This window comes from Cornus florida, unplaced genomic scaffold (genome assembly GCF_030987335.1).
Source record: "Cornus florida cultivar Cherokee Brave unplaced genomic scaffold, ASM3098733v1 CherokeeBrave_3.0.0_Hap2_Chr04, whole genome shotgun sequence".
Lineage (NCBI taxonomy): Eukaryota > Viridiplantae > Streptophyta > Magnoliopsida > Cornales > Cornaceae > Cornus > Cornus florida.
The window spans coordinates 92,513,447-92,533,606 of NW_026775574.1; the positions used below are offsets into that span (position 1 = coordinate 92,513,447).

At 36.6% G+C, this 20,160-nt stretch overlaps 2 protein-coding genes and 1 long non-coding RNA gene across 4 annotated transcripts; 1 reads left to right on the forward strand and 2 right to left on the reverse strand.

Moving 5' to 3' along the window:
* Positions 1-201: 201 nt before the first annotated feature.
* On the reverse strand, positions 202-4,695 carry LOC132303958 (F-box/FBD/LRR-repeat protein At4g26340-like). Of its 2 annotated transcripts, XM_059801412.1 has the most exons (6): positions 4,574-4,695; positions 4,349-4,474; positions 2,814-2,898; positions 1,690-2,584; positions 1,436-1,582; positions 202-688 (listed from the first exon to the last, which is right to left on the reverse strand). In XM_059801412.1, exons 3-6 carry the CDS (start codon positions 2,879-2,881, stop codon positions 389-391), a joined length of 1,410 nt encoding a protein of 469 aa, XP_059657395.1. In that variant the 5' UTR covers positions 2,882-2,898; positions 4,349-4,474; positions 4,574-4,695; the 3' UTR covers positions 202-388. The 2 variants fall into 2 exon arrangements, with proteins under 2 accessions (XP_059657395.1, XP_059657396.1); XM_059801413.1 differs by lacking the exons at positions 4,349-4,474; positions 4,574-4,695 and adding an exon at positions 3,566-3,683.
* Positions 4,696-6,410: 1,715 nt separating this feature from the next.
* Positions 6,411-13,376, reverse strand: LOC132303959 (probable inactive purple acid phosphatase 27). The gene is made up of 12 exons (XM_059801414.1): positions 13,034-13,376; positions 11,556-11,647; positions 11,250-11,319; positions 11,015-11,137; positions 10,732-10,824; positions 10,241-10,370; positions 10,062-10,143; positions 9,841-9,973; positions 8,520-8,725; positions 8,296-8,421; positions 7,223-7,532; positions 6,411-6,896 (listed from the first exon to the last, which is right to left on the reverse strand). The coding sequence occupies exons 1-12, from the start codon at positions 13,238-13,240 to the stop codon at positions 6,591-6,593; spliced, it is 1,878 nt and encodes a 625-aa protein (XP_059657397.1). The 5' UTR covers positions 13,241-13,376; the 3' UTR covers positions 6,411-6,590.
* A 1,562-nt stretch (positions 13,377-14,938) lies between these two features.
* LOC132303960 (uncharacterized) lies at positions 14,939-19,534 on the forward strand. Its single transcript, XR_009481458.1, has 2 exons — positions 14,939-15,776; positions 18,966-19,534. It is a non-coding gene; the product is annotated as an uncharacterized LOC132303960 (long non-coding RNA).
* The last annotated feature ends 626 nt before the right edge of the window (positions 19,535-20,160 follow it).

Sequence of the window (20,160 nt, forward strand, 5' to 3'; positions counted from 1 at the left end):
TGTTTCTCATTTCCAGTCTCTTGTTTATGTTATTCAACATTATATTGGGTATTAAATTTAAGAGATTCAATGTCTTTTCTTACTCACACCCTATAAAGAAAAGACTCCGGGGTTATACAATTAACAAAGAAGCCACTAAACGAAAACTGAAAAAAGTAAAAAGTAAATTAATAAAATTCTGATATTGTAGTAAAAATAAAATAAATGAAAAATCTCTCAAATTATTTCCCACCCAAGGTTCAATTATCCAACATATAATACCAAATACACTTACCAAGGGAAGGATGTGCAAGCCATAGCTTATACAGGCAGGATGTAGGAGAAATAGCTTATACAAGCATACAATTAAAGAACTACCAAAGCTGCTCTAGCTTATACAAACATATAATTAAAGAATTACCAAAGTTGCTCCAGCGGGAAGTTTGGTGCCAAGCTTCTTGGCGCGTTTTCTTGCTACCCTTCTCTCCTTGGTCTCCATGAACTCCCATGGAGTTCCGATTAGAAGTGGTTGGCGAGAATCAAAAGTAATCTTCTCAAGATTGATAGCACTCTTAATCAAATACATTGCAAGTTCAACATCACTTGTAAGCCCAACAAAACCAATTATTTCTACCACCTTAAGGTACTGATGGGGCCGAGATGTAAACATGCTATGTTTTAATTTCCGACTGCTCTCGCACCATTCCAGCTGTAACAAGGAGGAATGAAGTCACATGGTGGGCAGATGATTATTAGCATACAAAACCAAATTACCAAGTATCAAATCATAATTGTTAAAAGTTAAAAACATGACATTGCTAGAATCAATGGAATAGCCACCACGAGCTCCAACAAGGCTATTATACATATGACTGAAGACCATTACCATAAAAAACCAAATTACTAAGTATCAAATCTTAACTGTAAGTTAGAATCACAAAATTGCCAGACTTAATGGAATAACCACCACTGGCGAAATCGACCGCGTTAGACATAAGAAAACATTGCGTTAGAACGGAATTCACACTATTCTTGAGAGCAATTAAGACCGAATCTAACCGAATAAGGTTATAGACCTCAAGAGGTCCTACTCCGGGAGGAGTTCTAGAACACCATCATGAAAATAAAGCAATCTAAGAACATGCAACATATTAAAAGACCATGTATAACTCCAAGGCAGTAAATATTAAACCAACACGGGAACAACAGAATGATAAACATTCAGTCATAAAATACTTGAACAAGAGAATAGAGTATGCTAAGCTAAACACTTGTAAGAGCATTTTTCCTATTATTGGTTGTAATTTTGCAATAGCTATAAAGAAGCAATTAATTGGAAAATTGAAATCTTTTAAGTTGAAGTCCAAATGAATCAAAATTTCCATTTTAAAATTCAATCACAAAAGCAATAAACCTCACAGATTAGAAATGTGGGTTGTGAAGTAGAAGTTATTACCTGGAACACAAATTTAGACAAGAAAGGACATGCCTCTATCAGGGGAGCAAAAGCAACAAGGTCTACACCATCAACAGTGCCCGTTATCAACTCCAGTCGCTTAAGTCTATTTAATACAGGAAATTTAGCATCTTCTTCAAGACCAAACTACATAAAGCAAAGAAAAAGTAAATTAGCACAGCTAAGCAAAAAGTAAAAAGAATAAAATAAAAACGAAGGGGAAGAGATCAAATGAATCAGTTAAACTTCCTAACCTCCATAAATCTTGGCATCTGCAACGTAAGGCTTTCTAGCCGCGAAAGATAGCTTGAAATCTCCAAAAACTTATTTATTAGAAAATCACAATAATAACCCCCGATAAACAAATCAATAGGTGGCTGGACATTCTTAAATGGCAGGCTTATTTTTGGCCCGTAGTACCTAAATGACATGAGATTCATAGCAAAAATCTCAATACTTTCCACATTGCAACATTTAATTATCTCCAAACGCTTCAAGTTGAGTGAGAGATCAGGAACTTTCAAATTTACAAGACTATAAGATTTTTTCACAAACAATTGTTCCAATAATGGACAGTTAGTTAAGAAGTACTCGAGAACTTGTCCATTTACATTGACGTCTGTCAGCAGAAGATTAGTCAAGAAGTTGCAGCTAGTAAACCCAAGAGACAATGAATGTAGGTGATTTGTAATACCATATGCGTCAGGAAAATTGTAATTCTTCTCATGATCTCTACTACCTGCGGCACCTTCTGACAGGTCTATCTCAAGCCTTCTAACTCTTTTTTCCATTGCAAAGTTAACCCAATTGTCAATATCAAGTCTACAAGTTTCATCAAGATCAAATTGAACCCTGAATTCATCTATAGTTGGCGCGTTGTGCGATTTCAAGACTTGATTAACCCAACTCAAATACAATGGCCTTTCTACTTCAACTTCCTTTTCTTCGAGTTTAAGTCCATATATTATATGTAAGGAATCAAAGTTCAAACCAGTAATGTAAGTCCACGTGTGCCTCCATCTCTTTGATAGCAGACTTGTTCTTCCAGCTTCTTTCATTGTCAATAGTGACAAGATTGAAACGAGTATAACATCGGGAAGTCCACTAATGCGATCATCCAAACACAACCCTCTTTTATCATCCTTCTCACTATTCCAATTAAAGATTAAAAATTAATATTAATAATAATAATATTAAAAAAAAAAAAAAAACTAAGAGAAAATATCATCCAAAAACAACCCTCCTTTATCATCCTTCTCACTATTCCAATTAAAGATTAAAATTTAATATTAATAATAATAATATTAAAAAAAAAAAACTATGAGAAAATATAAAAGAGGCACAGAAATTCATACATAAGTTAAAAAAACGATGGTACCTCGCGTTTTGAGCACAACATATTGAGGTGGTTTTCTCTATGGGATTTGAACTTACTGTTTTCTGCATAATTCAACAAATAAAATCTGCAGAATAGCCACAGGAGAAGATGAACTGATTAGAGATATAAAACCCAAACAAGAGAGCAATTTTTTTTTGTTGTGTATAAACAAACAAGACCAATTTTTGCAATGGAGAGGAAAAGAGAACAATTTTATATAGATTGTGCAAGAGAAGAGGGTTAAATTGGGTCTGCACCAACTTGGAAAGTAATGTTAAATTGGGTCTGCACCATCTTGGAAAGAAAGAATACTACGTTTCCTGTGTCTTATTAGGATTAAGGCAACTTGATACCGTTTAACCTTTTTCAAAGAATAGGTAATAACAATAATATTTGGCCCGGCCCGGTCCAATTTTATTGTACCAGTTTGGAAGTAATAATAATACGTTTCCGTGTCTTACTAGGAGTAAGGCAACTTGATACCTATTAACTTTTTCAAAAAAATAAAATAAAAATAATAATAATATTTGGCATGGCCGGTCCAATTTTTTTTGGAGTCCAAGTCGGACTCACCGGTTTTGCTTTTGCTGTAGGGCATATTTGAAAAAAAATAATAATAATATTTGAGTAATGCTTGGGTCCCGCCTTATCAGGACAAAAATTGTCCTCCAAGCTGACTTGGCCCAATAAGAATTTGCCACATCTCCATTCCATTAAAAAATATAAACATGGGTTATACCCATTTAACTGACCCGTTTTGTTTCTCTCTCCTTGTTTCTCTCTCCTCCCATGTGTGTGTTTCCTTTTCTTCGTCACAGATCAGTCTCGCCGCTGCCGGATCTGTCTCACAGCCGCCATCTCCAACTGCCGGATCTGTCTCGCCGGCTCTCTGCTATCATTATCTGTCATCCTTCTTGTCTCCGCCGGATCGTCGCCGCCGGATCTGGTCTCACCGGCTCTTCTTCGCTGTCCTCTCCACCGCGATCTCCCTTTTCTACCCCAAAACCTAAATCAACTGAATCGCCGTCGGCAACGAAATCATGGCCACCGCAGACAAGGGCCTCATCGCCCACCTCGTCCCGGCGATGAAATCTCTCCACTACGCCCTCAAACTCACCGGAATAACTGGAACCTTTTGAAAGGCAGAACGCGTTCTACAATTCCTGGAGCCCCGCGGAGAGAAACGTGATTTACTCATCGACACATACCACCGGTTTACCCAATTGCCCGGCGGAGAGGAACGTGATTTACCCAATTGCCGGAATCTGACACACACCGCCGGAATCTTCAATCACTCACTGTCACCGCCGGTTTGTATACTTCCCTATTGTCCCCAATTTCATCAATGTTTTTTTTTTTTTTTCAAAACCAATGTAAAAATAAATCAAACAATTTTACTTTCCTCAATTTTCTGGGCAACCAAACCGAAGGTATGGTATCAGAAAACAGTAAGAACAAAACAGAACAATTAATATATATATATATATATATATATATATATATATATATATAAACGTGACAGACTAGGAAAAGACCTTTTTAAGCGCTAATCTTTGCAATTTGGGAAGTTCCTCAAGCAAGCGAGCCTTGGTTCTACGTATCTCAGCATTAATGGCGACAACTGTTGCCCTGTTTTTCTCTGTTGCCACAGCGTCCGATCTCTACACACAGAAAGAAACACAGTTGCATATTATATATAGAGAGAGAAAAGAACTCTAGCTCTAGAGCATATGAGTCTGGAGAGAGAGAGGAGGGGGTACCTGGAGGGCTTGATTGAGGTCGGCCTCGACGGCGGCAAAAAGACGGGAAAAAGCATCGTCGCCGGAATGTTGAGGTTGTTGTGTTTATCGATGTCGTACTTGTCGTATTTGTTGCATATTGCGTCAACTGTAGTTACAAAACGGGTCAGTTAAATGGGTATAATCATGTTTTATATTTATTAATGGAATGAAGACGTGGCAAATTCTTATTGGGCCAAATCAGCTTGGAGGACAATTCTTGTCCTGATAAGGCAGGACCCAAGTATTACTCATAATATTCACCGGAAATTTCAAATGATCGTCGTGAGTCTTTTCATCCAGCCACCCGCTGGAACTCTTCGTCGGAACTGGAACGTTCATTCCACCGGCCAAAAGGTAAAATCATTCGTGCTCACTACGGCTAAGCGCACGTTTCGTCCTCGCCGTTCAGACCTTGTTATTTGCAATCATCTTCGCTTCTCGCCGGATCTCCTGCGAGTATATCTAACTCGCGCAGAACGCGCCCACGCGCTCCTTCTTCAGCAATGTATTTCCGGTGCTGTTAACCCCTCGCAGATCATCACCGCTGCTCCCCTGCCGCGACGCCATACCTTATTGGTCGTTGCACATCGTCAGCCTTTGTTGGGTCAGACAAACGCTGTGTGAAACCGGCTCTTGAGAGAGACGGGATTTTTTTTATTTTATGGGTCAGTTATCATTGTTTCACATCATTGACTAGATCTAAATCTAGCTTAGACGTTTTATTCTCTTTAGAGTTTCAAAAGTATTATTATGATGACATATTTGGTTCAAATTTTTAAAAGAATCTCCCCATAATTTGAAAAAAAATAATAATAATATTCACTAAGGGTCATGATAGTCAGGCAGAAACCTCTAACCTATTTGATAGAAAGGTAATATTAAATATTCACATGAGTTAATATAAAAGTGAAAAGAATAAAAATATTAATTCATTATTATTGCGGTGTCTTTGGTTACTGTATCAAACTTAAGGGGATGTCTTTGTTCCAAAATAGATTAAGTTTCATTTCTTTGTCCTTATCCCCAAACCTCTGGAGATATCTATATACTTTATCCTAAATTTTATAAAAATAAAAAATAACAAACATCTAGTTTTATCAGATTAATGATTTTATTCTATGGATAAAATGAGTAAAAATTATTATATATATATATATATATATAGATATATATATTTGACGTTTCCATGCTGTTCACAAGTGATGGACTTAGTCAAAATGGTTAGCCTTTTTCTGCAGGCCTGTTCTACCTCTCATGCTCAAAGCTGGTTTGCTAACATGAGGTATATAATGTATGTTGCTGTCACTTGTATTTTTTTTTGTCGAGATTTGTCGTATCATCATCTTTGTATTGTGTGGTAGCACGTCCATACTTTCTGATTTACCGCTACTAAAACGAGCGATTTTGGAGCTTTTTAACAGGACAGAGTGGAGGTAAAAACTAAGAGGGGAAAGGAATTCATGTTGATATTACATAATAATAATAATTATTATTAATTTTTTCGGAATATTGCATAATTATTTAGAAATTCTTATGTGCTAAGGTTGTGTGAACTTATGAGTTGTGATCGATTTGGAAAATCATATTAATATTGGCTTGGACAATTGTTTTGGATTGGGCTTTGATCCAAAGTTTCATGCCATACTCAACCAACCCAACCCTTCAAATTTTTATTTATTTATTTTATTATTATTACTTTAAATGCACATGGACCCACAGTAGCGTCCCTAGCAACACTACAACCCTCAACCTCCCACCTCTCATACATTACACTAAACTACATTACCTACACAGAACAAAATGAGGGAAAAAAAAATTGACAAAAATCATATGCTTTGTATTTAGGACAAAGACTACGTACATGTTGTGATAAAGACACCAACGATGAGATATTGATGTACACAACTATAAAGCAGCATAGTTCACATACATTGTATTGACCATAGACAATCATACTTTATAGAGGACAATCTTCAAAAGAATTGTAAGATTTAGATCACGTAGCCAAAGTGGTAGGTGAACAACCATCAGGTACACAGGCCAAGACATCTCTGTAGTCCCTTGAGATAGTGAAGGAGTCATAAACCTTCCCATCACTGCTCTTCTTGTACTCAAAGAGAAGAGATGAGTGATTGAATGCTGTCAATTTGACAAAACCATAGTCATAATCTCTATATAGACTCCACAGTGTCTGCACTGGGCTGAACTCTGATAAGTGACTTCCTCCTCCGCCGACAACGACGTGGATTGTCCCGTTGACAGTGCCAGAGTAATGAGATCTTTCTGTGTTCACACATTGATTCTGCACCACAACCCACAAAGAATCAGTGATCAGAATGAATGGCCAAGTAGTGTGATCTCACATACAAGCTTGTCCTAGGGTGGTTGAACTAGTGAAGTTTATGTTTAGTACTACAGTATTTGGTAGAGGGTTGGCCTTGTCACAATAATAATGTTGCTTTATTGTGACCTGGAGGTTATACGTTCTAAACCAAAAATAGTCTCTCCATACTAAGAAGACTGCGTATATCTGACCCTCCCTAGACCCCACAACGGGCCTTTTTTTTTTTATTTTTTATGTGATGAAGTAGAATTTAGTAGACTACAAATCTTCCAATTTTTTCTAACCTGGTAAATTGGGCATGTTCTTTCATAGTTGTGGACATGACCGAAAAATGCAATGTCCACCTTGTACTTCTGCCAGAGCTTTTGCAAACTCTCTCTTCCCATGGGCTCCTCAAACGAGCCTTGCAAGGCATAATAGAAATCCGAGGAATACCCGAGGACACGGTGAGCAGCAAAGATCAACCAAGGCTGTTTTTGTCTGTCCACTGATGCGAGGCAGCTTTCGATGAATCTGTACTGCTCGGAACCCTCTCTCCAGTCATGCTCAGTGTCGGCTATGCAGAAGTGGAACATCCCATAATCCGTCGAATACCTGTAGAGAGGACAGTAAACATGCCCTCAGAGGAAATTCTGGATATATAAAAAATAATAATGTAACATAATGTGGATATTAATTCCATGAATCGGCCAAAAGGAAACACTGGGCATGACATGATCTATACACCATATACCTCATGAAACTTGAAATTACTCACCTGAATATTAATAGAACTTTAATTGTATAATTCAAAAAACTTCAAACCAAGCTCAAAAAATATTAAATCAATCTCATCTCACATGGAAAACCATTCCCAGTACTTGGTCTGCCTACACGTACCGGGAAGGAAAGTAAGCACTAGCTGCTCTCAGGCTCAAAGTCGTATCCTCATATGCTTGTTAACCGTGCTTTTACCATTGCGCCAAACAATGGTCTTTCATATTCACACATGAGAATTAAATTTCAGTTGTATAATTCGGAAACTTCAAACCAAACTCAGTTTTTAAATGTGTATCTAATCATTGAAAAGGCCATTCCTAGTGTTGGTCCTGCCTAACATAGGGTACTAGGAGTTGGACAAGCTCGATCCCACACCGTCACACTTGGAGCTTTTACCATTGCACCAAGCAGCCTTTAGTCTTCACACTTCCATTTCAATGACCAGGAAACTCACTGGTTTTATTGCTCGTACCTTTCTTATTTCATTGAATCAAAAAGTCACATTAAATTCTATTGTACAATCTTCGACAGTAAATTCACCCTCTTGGTGACCAACATGCAATGATATAATAATTCCACAGAAATTAATCGTACTTACCAAAACTTGGCTCTGTTCTCAGCAGGGACATAAAACATGGTCTCAGCTAGCACACCACATTCACCACCTGCATCATTAGTGTTATAAAAAGACCCTGTCCCGGGAGTGTCACGTTCATGGTTCCCACTAAAGTAAGAAATTGAATCATGGAAGTTTTAGTAAGTTAGATGCATATATAACTGAATATATGTGGCAGCAAGCACATAGCATATTAGCATGGCAACCTTGCAATCATATATGGCACAGTTGATGCAATCGGCTCCACTTGTGATGTGAACTGGTCCCACTGTGAGAGGTATCCATTTGCATATGTGATATCTCCTATATGGAAAACTATGTCGATGTTATCCAAGTCCCGGATCAGTTGATCTGTGGTGTTTAGTGAGCCAGGTTGATAGTTATTGTATTCGTTTGAACCATCACGCTCTGCCTGAAACATGTGAAAAAGATCATGCAACTCGTAAGTAGTAAAAAGAAATACATATCTACTCCGCTATAGATGAAAAAAAAACCCGTGTTTCATGAACTCTTCTATATTGCCCAACACATATGTCAACCTGACATGGCATGAGTGATCGGTACAGAATATGAGTTTGAGACATTAACTCAAATCCGTGACCTTAATTCTCTACATGCGATGATGGAAGAAGAAAAGGCTCATTTTGATAACAAAAAAGGCTTTCCTATTCTTGAAATGTAATCCTCCTTTCAACCACATCCCTTTTTTAATTAAATTTTCATTTTGTGTGTGTGTGTGGAACAATAAAATCAGATGTTATATTATTATAGAAACATGTAATGTAGTTATATCTGCATGATGCATATATGAACTCATGCTTAACTTTGGGACATATTTGAAGCCAAGTAACCCCAAGTCCTAAAATTTGGGATTTAGGGAGGTCCGATGCCTAGACATACCCACGCAATACACTTATCCGAGTCCATATAATAACAAAAGGTGTTTATAGTAGTTTCAAGGGGAGTGAAATAGAGTGGATTGACACTTGACACTGTCCACTCAACATTTTTGAAAAAGCTGGTAACTAAAGATATCACTGAACATAAGAGAACAGACATTTCGATAACAAGGAAAACTATAAAAAAGAAGATAATCAAAGTACAACAGCTTTGATGATTAATTTAATAAAAAATGGTAATAGTCCAATCAGTAATGGTCACAATAAAAAAAAGATAAAAAGAAAAATGAAATCTACAGAGAACATTTAGGTAAACTTGAACCATTCTCACATAAATAAACTATAGTTCTTTCTAATAGACAACCGATTACCCACAAAAGTTTAATCTTTTACAGAAGGTGTAATTTAAATATTTGCATCAACATGGCCCCTCAAGAGTCAACGGACTCTCAGACCTGAATGGGCCAAGCATCTGCATGTCTTATAATTTCGAATCTAGGACCTTCTGGCTTTGATGCTATGTTAGGCATCCATTTTACCCAAATGAGAAGATTGTTAGAGAGGGTGTTTTTGAAATATTTATATCACCAACACTTGCTCTATATATATCTCCTTTTGGTGGTAATACCTTTCCCATGTCGCCAAATATCACAACACGCTGCAATGAGTCTTGCCCTGGATATGGTGATGATCTGAAAGAATATATCTTGCTCCAGATATAGGTTCCATTAAACAACTTATGACCAAGCTTGTATGTGTACCTGAACAAATAATCATTAACAGCCCTCAGAATATACATTGTTTCTCCTAACATTGTTATAATATGAAATTGATTCATATAATGCGTACACTGAATTTGGCCACAAATCTTTTAAGAAGCTTGTGTGTATAAAACCAGGATCTCGCCAACCAACTGTTCGTGCAGGCTCACCTGCACATTAATAGAACAACTTTGTCATAGTCATGAATAAAAGCTCACGAGAGAGAAAAATCGCAGTGATGTCATTAATGGAGGGGATTGACCATACCACACATGCTATTTCGATGAAATGTCAATGTTCCGGCAGGTGAGTAACTTTGGTACTCTCCCTTGAGGCCCCATTGAACAAGAGGAACCGCTTCAATAATGTTGTAGCCACTTGTCCATGTTATTGTCATCTGCGTAAATACAATACAATGTCAACAAAAAAAACTACATTGAAGTAAATAAGAAGATCAAATCATTTGGAAAGCGTTAAATTCATGGCAAATGCAGGAATAATATCATCAAAAGGAAACCATCGGCAGTATCTCAATCATACAGATGGATATCATATCCTTAGGTTTTTACTGAAATTCATGACACAAAAGGTAATAGTAAAAAAATTGAAACTTATGCCGATCTGACAGTAAACTGTCACCTAATTAAGCACTTCCTTGAACTTGAATTAATTTAGTAGTCCATTTCATGTAGATAGATGAATGTGACTAAAGTCAGGCTTCAAAAATCACAAGTTTAAGAAAATAAAAAGAAGCTTACTTCATTCCAAGACTTCCCTTGTGAAAGGCGCGGATAAAGGGGCGCCTTAGGATTTGCAAAGCTTATAATATTTGAAATGGCGACCAATTTTGGCTGCAATATACAGGAATGTTATAGATGAGGACTAAAATATGCTCATTAAAAAGAAGAAGTAGAAATAGAATATAAAAAAAAAAAAAAAAAAACATAACTGTACAATATCAACTGATAAAAATACTGAAAAACACATATAACATGTTGATGGAGCAAAATTGCAGTAGAAAGAGAATAGACATGACCACACATTTGATAACCCTCCTGCAAACAATGCGAATGAGATGTCTGCCCGCTGATTGATTAATAGGAACTTCAAAGATGCATTGCCGGTCTTTGTATAATCAGGATTGGAGTCATTGGCATACTTGTACTGAAAATAATGGAATTTGTTAGAGAAGTTAAACGAGTCTGATGGTTTTTTTATTTGGTTTTCATACCAGAAAATGGAATTAAATTTAGAATACAACAATGCATAGACACACCTTTATTGGGGCCGAGCATATATAGGGAGCTACTTGTCTTGGTTCGTCCTCAGGTGGACACGTTGATGAGCTGCCATAACAAAATGGTTCTTTTAAAATCTCTCTGCTATAAAATACGGAAAATCATAAATCCTTAAATGTGATCATCAAAAACAATGTGCGTGTTTTTGGTCATGGAATTACTACATTGAGAGAAAATTATATATTGCATGTGATGATGTGAATATCTAATTCTTAGTGCAGTCACACTCCAAGTAGAATTAGTTCAACAATCAATTTCGGAAGAGGCACTGAGGTGGACATTACTTGAATTTTCCAGGAGAAAAAACCCCAACCCAATCATCATCGGAACGATCAGTGTGTCTGAGCTCCACAGTTATCCACTGAGCATCTTCTCCCTACATATTGATTCAAACATAAGTCCTGAATTCAGTGTCTTCTCAGCCACTTAAGATTTGCAAGAGCAGATTCTTGGAGCAGTATACACATAGAACACTGTGGTATGGGATTTATATCCACGAATACACGAAACAGTGACTAAATTTGTCGAAAATCGAAATATCTGCTGCAATAAGTTCCAACTTTGTTTATGTATTATGCAAAATTGATTCCATTTCAATGCTCAAACTTTGGATCTTATTACATATCTGAAATCTGTTTCGAGCTCGTGAACAGAATGTTTGAAGATTGGTTATCAGCATTTCATTTGGGTCATAACCATTACATTTAATAATAATGCAAAATAATTAGACATCCATCAATTGGATGTTAAAGATCATTAGTGCTAAAAATCATGGCGCTGCTTTGATAAATAAATTTGAGGGGTGTGACTTTTTTTATAAGAATTGAAAACTTAACCCTAGATTTCAATAAACTGCATGAACATATATAAGAGCCACATGTGGACTTCAAATAATAAAGTGAAATCAGTCACTTAAGGCTTGTTTGGTTTAGTTTGCTAAAAACAATTAACAAGAAATCGACAATATCATAAAATTGTTCTCATAAAACTTAAATTATACAAGCCCTTAAAATCTACACAAAGAAGGGTTTCAATTAAATAATAGATTCTAAAATTGATACAGACATTACAAAACATCTAAAATTGAGTCATAAAATCAAGGGTTTCTTTCAAATTTTAGATTTATTATGTTTTTTTTTCTGACATCTTGATTCAAGGGATACAGCTGTAAAGTGTAATCTATATATAAAACATGATTGGGAGTCAGAGTCTTCCAAAAATTAAAAATAAAAACAAAAAATCAGCATTTGATTGATATATGTACAGAGTTACATGATTACATCATAACATTCTAAAGATGTAGATTAACTATTGTAAATAAATTGTTTATATATAATACACACACAAGATCAATAAACAACTCACATACAGAGAACTAATAAAAGGAAGGGACCGCTTGCACAGTTACAAAATACTAAGAAAAATAGGTGACAATGTCCCATCACTTTGTAAATGTACTTAGAAATTTAATGTGTTTGATTAATATATAGTCATCAGTCGAACAACTCCGACTGATTTTATGTGAGCGGGGCTGACATCATGATTTTTTCGTCATGTTCTAGTGATGTTAACTCTAATCTTCACCATGTCCTCGCGATGTTAACCCTCACTCGAATAAAACAGTCTATTGTGTGTGGGGGCTGACATCGTCATCTCTATCTCCATCAGTGATGTCCTCTTGATTTTAACCCTCACTCACAGCAATAGACTATATATCATTTTCCTGTGGAGAAACGATACAAAGTGAGTAACAAAGTGTTACCTTTATGCCAAGGAGGAGAGGATAGGCTGTGATAGAAGCCGAATCGCGGGGCGCGTAAACGGCCCTGTGAATTGCAATCTTGGACAGTGGTTGCTCGCCGCCACCTCCGCCGTGCCATTGAGCTGCGTTGGCGGTGACCCAATTCACGTGGTACTGCAACAACAGCGAGATGAGCAAGAATTTCAGGTATGGCAAGTTTTTGGCCATCTCTGAAATTCTAACAATGTCTGTGGCCAAACCCAATCCTTGAACACAAACAACACTATTCGACTTTGAACCATCGTGATTCGTGTGCGTGATTTGCTGCCGACCACGGCCGTCTTCTCTCTCTATCTACTCTCCTTCTCTCTCTAGACTTCGGTTATACTGAGACAATACTTGTCCTGGTTGATGTTAAAGCCGGGGCCCGGCCACTTAAAACAATTGGTTGATAGAAACGTATGGATTAGGACAGTCCTACATTCTTGATTTCTTACATTTGGACTGATTCTGATGTATGATGCTGGCAGTGTCATTTATATAATATGAAATACTTTTTTTTTTTTCGGAAGGTTATATAATATGAAATACTTGCATAAATACTATCTATCACCCATTGAACTTATAGAGTTGTGATAATCATATCATAAATTTGTAGTGAATTGTGTAACTAAATAGTTATTCATGCTAAAATACAATTAGGTGGGATGATCAAACTTTTTTATTTATTGTATGAAAAATTAAAAATAATAAATTTAGCAATTCATGCAAGTAGTCAATGCAAAAATTATTTTTCAAAAGAAGTTCTTTTCATTTATTAAAGTATGCTAATCTTATTAGCATTAGTGTATGAATAAATTTGGCAACCATTAAAAACATTTAAACAAAACTTTTTAAAATAAAAATATTTTTAAGTAGTAGAGTAACAATTTCAAACATCAACGCGCTCTAATTATCTAACAAAAAATTGCAGTTATTCACTTCGGATATGGCCCAACAGTTTAGTCATTAGACTTTAGAGCTTAGTAAGCCTAAGGTCTGGGGTTCGAATCCCGCTGGGTGTTTTTTATGGTTAGCCTCCGTTATCCCTGCAGTGACTTACCCCGGTCCGGGTGGGGAGGTGCCCTTCTGGGTCTTCGGGATTAGTCGTGTTGTTGAGGGGCCCTAAGGGTTCGTGCCATTACTGACACCCCGGGTTAACTAAAAAAAAAAAAATTGCAGTTAGTAAAACGCGTATTAGGTGTTTAGTGATACATTATAATGAATACTTTTCATATTTAAATTAATTTTTAATTTATTTTGTAATAATATTTTTTAAAACATTTTCATATTTGATAATTACAACTTTATTAATAGATGAGTGTAATTATCTTTTTAAAAAATAAAAAACACATAATTGATTAAAAAAAATTATCTAACATATTCAACATTTACCCAATTTCAAAAACTCAAAATTGTAACTACATTCAAACACTTTAAAAAATAAAAAACACTTCAAAATGGTAGAGAAACAATTTGGGACTCAAAATCTTAGGTGTATTATAAAAACCTTCATGCACCAAGCCCGAGACAAAGGTTACGAAGGTAAAAAGGGCACTTCATTCTACTGAAGAAAAAAGATGTTCTAGGGCTATTCATTTCAGATCTCCATAAACCCTATAATCACACTTTGTTGGCTAGGGGTGTACAAAAAAATCGAAACCATGGAATCGAAACCGGAACTGTTGGATCCAGAACCGTTTTTCACGATTCTCACTGTTCCGGCTCCGAGTTTAGGAACCGTATACATATGGTTCCCGTTCCAACTTGTGGAACCGGTAAGAACCGAACCTATGTGTGTATATATATATATTATAATATATAATTATATATATATTATATAAAATTAACCGTGTATATATATATAGCTAATTTTTTTTAGTTTTTTGCCCTAATTTGAGCCTCAGCCTCCCCAATCGCCTCCAATCTCCATCTCTATTCTCTCGACTCTGAACTTGCCCCCTCTCTCTCTCTCTACAACTGTAAGTCTGTAAACTACAAAATCTAGTGGTTTGAGAGATGATACTGATAGATCAGCTCTTGGGTGCGAGGCTCCTTCAGTTGATGAGGTGGAAGATTCAAGATTATGCAGCAGAGATGAAAAGCTGGGATTAGTAATTTAGTACAGATGTCCCAAGCTCATCTCTTTCCGATGTCGAAACCTAACCCGTCTGAAGCTCTGTGCTTGCCGAGAGTTAACCGACGCCGGCATGTTGGTCAATTGAGGACATCATTATCCGACGCTCCTGATCTCCCCGACTACATCTCCAACCTTCCCGACGAGTGCTTAGCTTGCATATTCCAGTCGCTTGGCTCCGGTAATCGGAAACGATGCTCTCTCGTCTGTTGCCGGTGGTTTCAGATCGAGGGACAGAGCCGTCACCGTCTCTCTCTCAACGCCCAAGCCGATCTGCTCTCGGTGGTTCCGTTTCTGTTTTCGAGGTTCGATGCGGTGACTAAACTCTCTCTGAAATGCGATCGCAGATCTGCGAGCATCGGCGACTAAGCTCTCAAGCTCATCTCTTTCCGATGCCGAAACGTAACGGTCCTAACCCGTCTGAAGCTCCGTGCTTGCCTGAGAGTTAACGGTTCCATGGGAACCGAACCGGAACCGTACCATTTCTCCGGTTCGGTTCCGGTTCGGTTCCATGCTATACGGTTCCGGTTCCAGTTCCAGCCGGAACCGTGTGCACCCCTATTGTTGGCGACTCCGCCATCAAACACAGTACGCCCTTCCCCTCGCCATTTTATTTCATACAAGTTCGTCTCTATATCTATTTTATATATTTACATGAGTTTTTATGTCTATCAGTATATCTATGTTTATATATGTGAGTGCGTGGAAAATTTTAAGCATGCTCTCTCCATTGATTGCCCGATGATGGAAAATCTCAACAATTTAATGGTTTCTGTCCATCAATAGCCTTTACCACCACTATCGCCGCCACCACCACCACCACTACCACCTCCGGGGATGTAAGTGTAATTTATTCTTTATTTATTTATTTATTTATTTTCATGGTGGTGTGTAAAGGCTTTTGATGAATGACGTTAGCTTCAAAGCTGTGAGATCTGAGGGCTCTTTCACCAGCTATTTCAATTTTAGATTGTTCGCAAAAATGGAAGATCTACATAGAATAAATGTTCTATTAGTTGAATAGATTATGTGCTATATTATTGATATGTAGTGTGAATGCAGCCTATAAAGCTCTATCTGACCCTTTTTAAACTATAATAATTCTTTATAATTCGGGTGTGAATGTGAATTTGTAGTGAAGTGTTGATTTTGTAACTTTCAAATATATGCATTCGAAAGGTGGACGGAAGACTTTTAAGTGTTTTTTCTGGAGACATATATGCATTTGAAATGCATTGGTGTTAGGAATCATTGGTTTTCTTTCATTTGTCATTTGACGTTTTTAATTGTCCTTAAAATTTAGCATTAGGTTTGAATTATTCAAAATTTCTCTCAAATTACAAGTTGTAATTTTTTTTAAGTATTAATGTTTATTAGACCCTTTTTGGCCTCATAGAAATTGTGTAGTATTGAGTGGTGGATGTATTTCATATTCGCCTTTGTATGTGTGACTTAGGATAGTTTTTTGTCAGTCTTGAATATTTTGTTCTTTTTTGCCTTTTGCTTGTCTGCAAATTCTTGCACATTCCTTCATTGTGTTTGAAGATTCTTCCTTCATCTTCATGTTCCAATTAGTTCAATATTGAGTACTATCTTTGTCCCATATTAGTAGTTGTAACAAGGGTCACTTGTTCCACATCGGATCCAGATGGCAGATGGGAAAGTGATTGGGTATAAATGGGTGCGTATGAAGCACCACCCAACGGCTTGAATTTTTGGGTAAATGGGCAAGCGCCCACCGGTTATAGTAGTCCACTATTCCATTTTTAGATGTCTCAAATTAGTTGTCCTCTTATAAAAGTCAAAGCAAATAAATGTCATATTTCCATTATTGCCCTTTATATTTTTAAAAAAATTCAAACTTGGTAATATATATATATATATAAACTGAGAAAGGACAAATTGGTAATTTTAAAAGGGAACTATGCCCTTAAAAAACTTCAAAAACTAAATATGGAGTGCATTTACATAAAGCTAGTTTTTCTCTCTGATATCCTCTTTATCAGTTCTTTTTTAGGTTTGTAAACTGTCAATACCCAATCTATGAGTTCATTTACATCAACACTTAATCTCAGTATTCTCTGTGGGAAAAAGATGTATAGCACATGCCATCTCTTGGTTGCCCAATGATGGAAAATCTTATAATATTGAATGGTTTCATGGTTTTCATTCATCACTAGCCTTACCACACTACCATCACCTCCTCCTCCCCCTTTTATGATGCACACATTCAGTGCGTGTTTTTGTGTAAATTACATTGACATCTATTTTTCCTAGTTGGTACTCACACACACACACACGTCTTTATTGAGACTTGAACCCCTAACTTTCCTTTGGAAAGTAAGAAGCTGAAACTGTTAGGCCACCGGCCCGTTGGGTACACTGACCTCCCTTTAATTTACATATTTATTAGTATATTTATTTATGTTGGTGGGCAAGGCTTTTGATGAATGCCATTAGATTTAAACCATTGATGATTTGAAGCTATGAGATCTGAGGGCTCTAAAATCATTTCATTTCTATTGTGATTCCAACATCTAGACTTAAAGCCCAAATGGTGGTGCTACTTTTTGTGCTAGGTGGAAAAAAAAAAAGATGAAGGAGGAATCAGCTAGTGTAGATGGATCTTGTAGTTATTGGGTCTCTGTGCTAATTACGGTACAACTTGGTCTGAGCTACCGAAACCCATTGTTTGACTGTGAATATGTTCATACTTTCCTGATTTTTAACATTTAACAATTTTTATTTTTTCTACTTGTCTTTATGTTTGTGGTAATTCATGTACCATTGAACTTACCTGGCAGTGTGGATGGGGTTTGTGCAATTGAACTGGTCTATCCTAATGGTACTTCTAAGGACTCGATAAGACTATAACTCTACATGTGTATATAATGAAACAAGACATGTATTTGAATATTTCCCTTCAATTCCACAATATTGTATTAGTTGTTAGATATGAATAGTTGAAGGAAATTCTCTGATGAGAAAATGAATAATGGGCGTGTGACTTTACGTATTGATTTATCTTCGCAAATTATGATTTGTCTTTGCAGATTATTCTGTGTCAAATTTGAGTCATAACAAAATATGTCTTTGTTCCAACCACCGCTGATGCTCCATGCTTTGCATATAAAATGAATGTGTGGTCTTTTCATGATGCATTGGCATGTTTGATTGTGTAAGGTTGTGTTTTTTGTTTTTGTTTTATTTTCTGTTTTTGCCTAGTTATGATCGTTATTGACGTGAAATTTTGCCCTTTGCTTTTTGGATGTTGTCCTTTCTTTGAGCAAGAGCTCTTGCTTTGTGTTGAGATTCATCTAATAATTGCTTTGCAATTTATGATTGAAAAGTTTAGTCTTCTTTGATGTGCCCTATGATGGAAAACTCATATTGTGGAGCGGTTGCTTTGATTTTCATTAGGAGCCTCTCCATCGTTATCATTGCCACAACCGTCGTCACCACCACCACCACCACCACCACCACCACCATTTTTATTATTATTATTATTATTTTATTTTATTTTATTTTGGCGGGGAGAGGCTTTTAATGAAAGCCATAAGACTTCAACTGTCAATGAATCGTAATAGCTATGAGATCTGAGGGCTTATGTGGTGTTATTCATTTACTATTTCTTTTTGTGGTTTTTAATTCCTCTTTCTGATTTCAATGGTCGTGGGTTTTCCTAACAATTCATGTTTGTCACAAGCCTTCAAGTATCACTGTCATCTCATTATCATCATAATTTACTTATAATGTATGTTTTGTTGATTTATGAAGGTTAATGGTATGTTTGGTTGGAGGGAAGGATGGATTAGAGGGTAGCACGAAGGGAAGGGAAGGGAAGGGAAGGGAAGGGAAGGATGGGTGGATAAAGAATGTTGACATTCGTGTTTGATTGAAGAGGAGGAGGAGGAAGGGAAGGATAGGATGGGTGGATAAAGAATGTTGACATTCGTGTTTGATTGAGGAGGAGGAGGAGGAGGAGGGAGGAGGAGGGATGTTTAATGGTATTGTCGCACTGTACAAACTTTGGCAGCTTCATATAAAGCTTTGTATAGTGGACAGTGTGTAGCTTTGTCGAACACTAATATAAGTTTTGACTTGATAATTTAGATTTTAAATTTAATAAAAAAAAAAACAAAAATGACGAGGACAAAGCTTTATAAATGCTGTTGAACCTGTAGCAGGATACTAAAAAATAAATAAAATTCTATTCTCTAGTTTTTTTGGAAGTCTTTTATTTAATTTGTGGATTTAGCACTTGGTTTGGTAAATTAAGAAGTGTAAATGAATATACATATATATATGAACACCCGACCACCCCATTAAATGGAGGGCTTATACAAGTTGGGCTATTGCCCATTTGGATTCTCATCAAGATATTATGGACCTAAGTAAATGTTGATTACCAAGGGCCTTTTTCAGGTTTGAGTCTCTAAAAAAGTTAATGCGAGTTTCTTGCTAATAATAAAAAAATAAATAAATTAGATGTTGATTTATTCTTGTGGAGTTGGCACTGTTAGAATGTGAAACCATGACGCAAGACATCGGACTGTGAAACCAGGAAATGTTCGAAGCCACGCAACAAAGAATGCCATGCAACATTTATATTATATAACATAAGGGTGCACAAAAGAACCGGAATTGTGGAACCGGAATCGTGAGAATCGGAATTGTTTTTTTTGGTTCTCAAGGTTTTGGTTCCGATCCCGGTTCTTAATTTCGGAACTGTGAGTATATGATTTCGGTTTCAGCCCATGAGAACTGGTAAGAACCGGAAACGTATATATATATATATATATATATATATATATATAATTAATTAATTAATTAATTAATTAAGCATTCTAAACTAAAGCCTACAAGCAGCCACATGAATACTGACTAATCAACAAATCTGAAACCAACACGCCCCCCCCCCCCCCCCCCCCAACCCCCTCTCTCTCCCTCTGCAACTGCAATTTACAAAATC